This window comes from Achroia grisella, unplaced genomic scaffold (genome assembly GCF_030625045.1).
Source record: "Achroia grisella isolate CSIRO2021 unplaced genomic scaffold, CSIRO_AGI_Agris_v1 utg900, whole genome shotgun sequence".
NCBI lineage: Eukaryota > Metazoa > Arthropoda > Insecta > Lepidoptera > Pyralidae > Achroia > Achroia grisella.
Window position 1 is genome coordinate 3,541,818 of NW_026713059.1, and position 7,769 is coordinate 3,549,586.

Genomic DNA, 7,769 nt, shown 5'->3' on the forward strand with positions numbered 1-7,769 from the left:
ATTTATCGAATATATATAATATACAACAAAAATAAATACTCACTGCATTAAGGCGTGAAGGTGTAAAAGGAAAAGTATCAGAACTAAATCTTAGTTATACTAGTAATTCCTAAAAATAACTTAATAGCATAAAAACAACAGATATGAGATGAAATACTCATAACAAGTTATGAACCAAATTTTTTGCTCAATCTGATGGCATAATGAAAATAAAAAGAATTAACTGACAGGTTCCATGGTCATAGAAATCTATTGTGAACACGGATGTTAATGGTTAAAGTGTGCTTAGATGAAATCATCAGTTCATACAATAGGATAGAATCAGTTTATTATCAAATAATAATACCTACTTTTAGCTAGAATTTAGCCGGAAAAAAATATAATAATCGCCTATGGAATATGTACTAGATGGACTTTGTAATGAAGTAGTTAGAGAAACATTGTCGATTGTTTATATCGTGGTGAACACAGCATTTGACATGACTACATTTCGATGAGTACACTTAAATCCGACATATTGGGAGACCTATAATTACAGCCTACAATCATCATTATCATTACATAATATAAAATAAAGTCGCTGTCGCTGTCTGTCCCTACGTATGCTTAAATCTTTAAAACTACGCTACGGATTTTGAAGTGATTTTTTTAATAGATAAAGTGATTCTAGAGGAAGGTTTATATATATAATAATACATGTACACTCGAGCGAAGCCAGGGCGAGTAGCTGGTATTATTTACTACAGTACCTATTCATTCTATAATCTATTTTAGATATACTTTCTATAGAGAGTCAGTAGAAATTCAACTTTGGAAAAAAGACTTTGTTAATCCAAGTATAATGAACTTTTAAAATTGTAAATGTCAAATAAATTGACAGCTCATTTAATAATAAGTATGAATAGTCACCTATTTTTTATTATTTTCCCTTGTTTATTCAAACATATTTAAGGAAATCGGGTTGTCATGTGAAGCTCATGACACATCGTCCTAGTTTTATATCTAAGTTTGCACTTCGAGAAACTCATAGGTTATGGGGAAGGTGTTCGGGAGGAGGTAATGTTTGTATGCTATTTTTTTCCTGTTGGCTACAAACTTTAGAGAATTATTATTAACAATTAATGATAGATAAAATTTACATTTCTCCGATAAAAATGAAATTAAAAAAAATTTTTTCTTCATTATCTTAGATATAAATTCTGTGTTACTAGTACTGATAATTTATTATAAACACCATGTCATAATTTGACTGCGTTACTGACCATGAATCACTTGCCCAGTTATTATTCCACAGTGTAACAGTTGAACGCGTCGAGACTACAAGTGCTTGTTTCAATTCTCTTTACCTTGTGGAACCTATATACAAAACCGGTAAATTTTTATTTCAATTTATTCAAATTTATGTATTTATTCGATATTTTACTTAATCATTGTGTTTGTTTGTGATCTGTGTAGTAATAGATTTTTTATTATAAAACACAAGAAGTACCTACTACATTTTGTATAAAATTTTACCCATATTTTATTGTTTTTGTTTTCTATGTAGCTTCTTCATAAATTTCAATATTACTATTTATGTGTATATCAATAATCAGCAAGTCATGTATTTTTATTATTCTTTATTAATTATTCTTACTTTTTGTTTTTGTTTTTTTTATATACCTACTATATAACAGGTAGAGGACACATGTTTAGTGGAATATCGTTCTGGGAATAATCCAATATTTTAAATACTTAAATATTTAGAACTTTTCAATAAGTAATATTAGTAGTATAATGTCGAGTAATTAGTAACGCAAGACCTGTAATATAAACTCTGTACCTGAAAGATAAGGTTTTTAATTTTGTAGGTACAGTTTGTAATTTGGATATCTAGGCAACTTTTTAAGTGTTTGTTTATAAATATATATATTTGTCTAAACTTAGTGCTCTGTGCCCATTTTCATTGCCTTAAGGTGCAGTAGATAACTACATTCAATTCCTCCGTATGGTCTGTAGTAACACTGTAATTATGATACAAGAGTACATCCGTTACTAGAGGAAAGGAGATTGTTAGGAAAATGGACTGTTGACCCTATTGATACTGAACTGTGATGTTTGTTCCATATTACATATATCTATAATAATAATTTGTTTTACTTATTTTGCTGAAATTAAAGAATCTCGAATTTTACGCTTTAAACTAAAAGAACTAATTCGAGTTATGTAGAAGTAGTAGAATATACATATTTTATTAATTTGATATCATGTTTCTATGCTGTCGGGAATATAAATTGATACGCGTAGTTTTTAGATGTCCGCAATAGTTACACATCGAGTTAGTAACTATTCCATGATACTCTCGAGAGGTTTTAGCATTTATGAATAATCGAGGGATATACATAAAGATAAAACATATTAATTAAGCCGATAATGGAAATTCCTATAAATGATAATATCAAATCACTATAACCATAATGGATCCAACAACTGACTCGTACAAACCTTACGTATAGACATAAAAAACACAAAATAAAAAATGGCATTGATCAACTGAGTGAAGATTTGCAGTAATTTCCTGGTGTTTTTTTTGTATTAAACATTTCAACAAAAAATTTTGAGCAAAACAAACATAGGTATCTATAAATTAAAAGTAAATTTGTATTGTACCAAAACATTTAAGCGTTTTTGGGACTTGAACTGTTGAACTATTTAGTCTTTTTCATTCGTTCGAAGAAAATATCGAGGCACTCTAAATGTTAATAGTTATGAAGTAGGTTCCTCCTCCTGGTCGCCCTTGGAATCTCCTGGTGAAACCACGTGGATGCTTCTTCATTCCTGGTAATGTGCTGATGTGTCTTCATGCTCACACTACCATCCTCTAATGATGTCTGGACAACAATCTATCATTTCACTTATCATCCGTTTAAAAAAACTTTTAGCTGTAGCTAGTTTTGATTGTTTCACCGGACGAAAGCATTGAATGTCCCAGGCCCAGCTAATATGTGACTAAAATAAATTCCGTCTTTACTGTAATGTCTATTACTACATTGATAAATTTTATCCTCATTACACGTTGTGGTAAACAAGGAAAGTAAATCTATATTAAATTAAATTACAACCAAGGAAAACAATATATATTTTCAAGTTCGTAAATATATATCTAATAATATCTTTAAAACCTAAGTCGGCAATGCGTCATGTTACTATTGTAATAACAGTTAAGATGTATTTATTACATTAGTATAAAATTCTAGAACTGACTGACTCATTTGTATATATACTCAACATGATATGAGTTTTTTCCGAGAATACGACTATTATTAAAAGTATTTAAAGATTTTACTATTCTCCGTCCATGTCACAGCCGGCTTATTTGTGAGACTCCCTTCATCTCTAGTGTAAAGTCACAAGTTTTGCATGATATACTATGGAAATATTTTGATAATAGTTAAAATTTCCTGTTTTAATTTCACGATTTGAGTTGTGACAATACAAAATTATAGTCTCCTTCTACCATATCACACTATGACAAACGTGTGATGTGATTTATTTATGGTATGTGTACACACACATGTTATTAAATTCATTATCATAATTGTAAACTGGAAGAATTTTATGACTAAGCAGACTTTGTGTTATGGATAGGTACGAAAACTGATATAAATATTTCAATACTTTTTTGTAAATATCTACATAGAAAATATCTAGATGAATATAAAGTACTCATGAATACAAATATTTGTATAGTGCAGGGAACCAAACCCGCGACCGTCTTAAGTAGCACGATTTCCTAAACCGTTATACCAACGAGGCCGTAAATTAAGTATTTAGGTAAATTTCTCTATATACGAAGGCAAATAGTTATTTTTCTATGAAATTATAAATTTTAAAACAAATTTCTGCGGAACTTCTTCAAAGAAAAAAAATTAACTGAAGTCATGATATTTGACCATACCGAAACAGAAGATAAAATAATAGCGAGAAATCCCATATAAGTATTTTTTTCATCGTTAGAAGATGCAATGAGACCGTTTCTGTACTATGTATCGAGCTTTTTAAGGAATAATTAAAACTATAGGTGCCTCAGAAGCATTGGTAATCTTATCTCTGATAAGGCAGTCTATGTACATACATTTCTATCAGTTTAGTTTATTTATTCAGCCGTTTCCGTTTTTTGCACTTAAAACCACATATCGTGAATGATATTTATATATATATATATATGGGTGCCGAGGGTTCGACTATGTTTGTTTATAAATATTGTTCTGGGTATTTTTACTGACTAAATAGCGCTGTGTAAATTGTACGTAGTATTATTATTATAATATTAGAATTCTTACAAATAAAGAATTACAAATCATTTTCTAAATCGTAGTTCTGAAGTAAGAATTTATTGGTATATAATTGGTTAGTTATTTAATTTTGTTTCAGTTCTAAAATGAATATCGCACCAGTCGGGCCGCAACCTGCTCAATTGGTTTGTCCGTCCTGTAGTGCAACGATAGTAACCAAGGTCACTCACAAAGCAACAACGAAAACACACATTATTGCACTAGTCCTGTGTCTATTCTTGTAAGTATTACGGCAATCTAGGCTGATTTTACAAAGTTGTCTGCCTAGGTACCAATCTTTATATATCAGCCGCCAAACAGCTTGTATTGTAAAATATGTTTCTGTTGAAGTATGAGAAAAAAACAGATGAGTGGTATCACAGGCATCATATGAGAATGTGATATCGATATTCATATAGTAGTATATAGGCGGTTATTATTACAATCAGGTAAGCTAGAGTGCCAGTTAAAGCGTACAGTTTTACCTTTATCGTTTGGAGTACTAAAAATGTTAACACGAGTCACAGATCAGTATCTCTTTGATATTTGTTACATTGACGCGCCTCACGTCAAGGTCTTGAAGCAAGGACAGCTTCACAATAGGTCTATGATAATATGAATTGAATTCTTAATTTGGTCGGTTGTTCTTTGATCTTCATTTAGTAATATGAATGAACCGCGCTTATGACTCAAGACGTGGGACTTATGAATTAACCTAAGTTAATTATAATGGTATCTGATATTCTAACGTTCTTCCTAATATTTTAATTGAGAAAGTGAATTTGTTTGTTTACGTTGGTTTCGCGCTTTAGTACTGTACCTTTTAACGTAGAAAGTCAATTTAATTTTATAATAAAATAAAATAATTTTCCTGTATCATTTTTTATTTTACCATACATTACCAAGATAAATGCGGATACGTTTTGCTAAATATCATATTAATTAAACAATTAGAATTAAATTATATAAAATAACATTAAGTTATAATGATGATTTTTAAGTCATTATTAATAGAATATAAATAGAGTTTATCCTCACTGCCCTGTTTTTTATTGGCATTAAAAATAATGTAACAAATTTTCGAACTTGTTATACAACACCTGTGGTGCCCACGATTTCAACTGCGTTTACATTTCTAGACAGTTGAAAAGATAAATATATTTTTTACTGAAAACGTGATATCAACATAATATACATACATTTTCATTAGTTAGGCTTATAAGTTTATAATTCCCATAAGCTTTGAGTATATCGCACATTGCATATATGTTATAGTAATAAATAATGACGTCAAAGTTGATTCTAAATTTAAATTCTTTATTTCAGATGCTGGCCATGTGTATGTATTCCGTATTGTACGAATACGTGTCGGAATGCTAACCATTATTGTCCAAATTGTAACTCCTACCTTGGCACTTACTCGAGCTAGATTTATTCAAGAACCGCCGGTCTACTCTTAAAACTAACTAAGTACACAGACTTTGGAATAAATATTGCATTGTTTAATGAATTAATTCACATTGATATAAATTTATTACGATTACTTATAAAACACCTAGTTAAAATTGTTTTGTAAGCAGTCCGATATGGAGATGGTATCGCTCTATAAATTTATTACGATTACTTATCTTATAAAACAATTAGTCAAAATTGTTTTGTAAGCAGCCCGATATAGAGATGGTATCATCATCATCTGAAACTTCACTAGTTAGATTCCGCAATGTTGTGGAATAAACAACCTGGTGTTTATGGCGTCCATAGCCTATGGTAACTGTTTACCATTCGATGGGCTGTATGCTATCGTGGTATAAGAAAAAGATTAACTAGATATGCAAAATTTGTTCTACCGAAAGTTTTTATAATTATAATTAATGAAATACTATTATGCCGTTTATTAGGTACTAGTAATTTTTTTTTAACTTTTTTAATTAAATTAATATTGGTATTTTTACACTATATCAATGTAGAATATTGGTGAATTGGCAAATGAGAATTTTGATCTAGTCCGAGTTAATAAAGGTATGCATTAATAAATCATAGGTATTCAGTATTAAGTATAAACTTATATCTAAGTTTACACTGTTTAAAAATATAAGTCACTACTAACCTTAAAACTACGGTAATTTTCGTAGAGCAGTGCGAAGTGACTAAATAAAAGCCTTATAGGTATGTATAAAATGGTATTATACACATACTAAATATGTATAATATAGTAAGTGTATAATATTTTAGGAAATCTGCTGTCAATTGACATGTTAGATATTAAACTAGCGTGGTGGACTAGTGGTTATTTTCTAGACACTGTGCTTATAACGAATAAGATCGAATTTAGCAGTCAGAAGGATACAAAAGATTCAAATTATTATATACTGATACATATTCTTTTTGCATTTATTTACATTCCTATAGGAAATGTTTCTGGTACTTATATTTTTTCTGCATTTGTAATAATAAGTAAGATTATTGTAATTGTAATAAGAAAATAAAGTTTTTTTTTAAATCAACATTTAATCTTTTTTTAGAATTGTAATTATGTAAAAATATTATTACCATTGCTAGTATTATTAGCAATGGTAAATATTATTTTGACAGTCTAATAGAATTCTTCGATGATAGAAATTGATTACTAATTAAGTAATATTTTATATAATTTTCTTTCAGTAAATAATACAAAATGATAACTTATAATTCTTAAACAGGTTTGTATGTTTGTTAATTCGTTTTTTGGCACCCTTTCACAATTCAACGGTTGAATGGAATGGATTTGGTACATAGATTCGATCAGAGATGTCTCAAAAAAAACTTGCTTCGAATTAGTGTATGTTTATAAACATGTAAACTTACGGATAAAATTCTCGATACATTGCTTAAAAGAAGTAGGAAATGAAACAAAAATAATTAATTAAAAAAATAATTCAACTAATTATAGCATATTTTTATACATGTTATGGTACATACATAAAAGTTTTGTCTTTTTGAATAGGTAATACTGACATTTTTTAAGACCAATGAGTCTGTGCCTTTTGTAGGAAAAAATGTTACCACTCAAAAGCCTATGAACGACTGTCATGGATTGTCGACTACCATATTCAGGTAGACTTTGACTTTGTTAGATACTACCTGAATTTCTATATCCTGTAGAAGAAGTGGAACATTACATCTTAGTTCTCGGGAATGGCAACAACATGAGGTCACTAAGGTCATCACATGATAACGGGATATTCGTAGTTCAATTCATGTATCTGTACATATAAACGATGGATAGCACTTTCTATCAGGTTACTAGTTTGCTAGTTTGCCATTCCCTTTGCAAAAAAGAACAAGTCCAGTAAAGAGTACATTTCTATTTCCATTCGATTGTTCCACCAACAAAGAGAAATTAATGTCGTCTTTTTAATATCATCAAGGCCATAATTTATTACCCCGTTCATTACGCTTAATTGTTTCACCAGTCAT

At 29.5% G+C, this 7,769-nt stretch overlaps 1 protein-coding gene across 1 annotated transcript; it reads left to right on the plus strand.

Annotated features, from left to right (window-relative positions):
* Nucleotides 1-1,291: 1,291 nt before the first annotated feature.
* Nucleotides 1,292-5,855, plus strand: LOC131853307 (lipopolysaccharide-induced tumor necrosis factor-alpha factor homolog). Its single transcript, XM_059204165.1, has 3 exons — nt 1,292-1,371; nt 4,414-4,554; nt 5,640-5,855. Exons 2-3 carry the CDS (start codon nt 4,421-4,423, stop codon nt 5,740-5,742), a joined length of 237 nt encoding a protein of 78 aa, XP_059060148.1. The 5' UTR covers nt 1,292-1,371; nt 4,414-4,420; the 3' UTR covers nt 5,743-5,855.
* Nucleotides 5,856-7,769: the final 1,914 nt, after the last annotated feature.

What these genes read in the sequence shown, in the direction of transcription:
- LOC131853307 (XM_059204165.1), top strand. Translation starts at nt 4,421, where the DNA reads ATGAATATCGCACCAGTCGGGCCGCAACCTGCTCAATTGGTTTGTCCG. An exon ending in CTAGTCCTGTGTCTATTCTT is followed by an intron (nt 4,555 to 5,639) that starts GTAAGTATTACG and finishes TCTTTATTTCAG; the next exon opens with ATGCTGGCCATGTGTATGTA.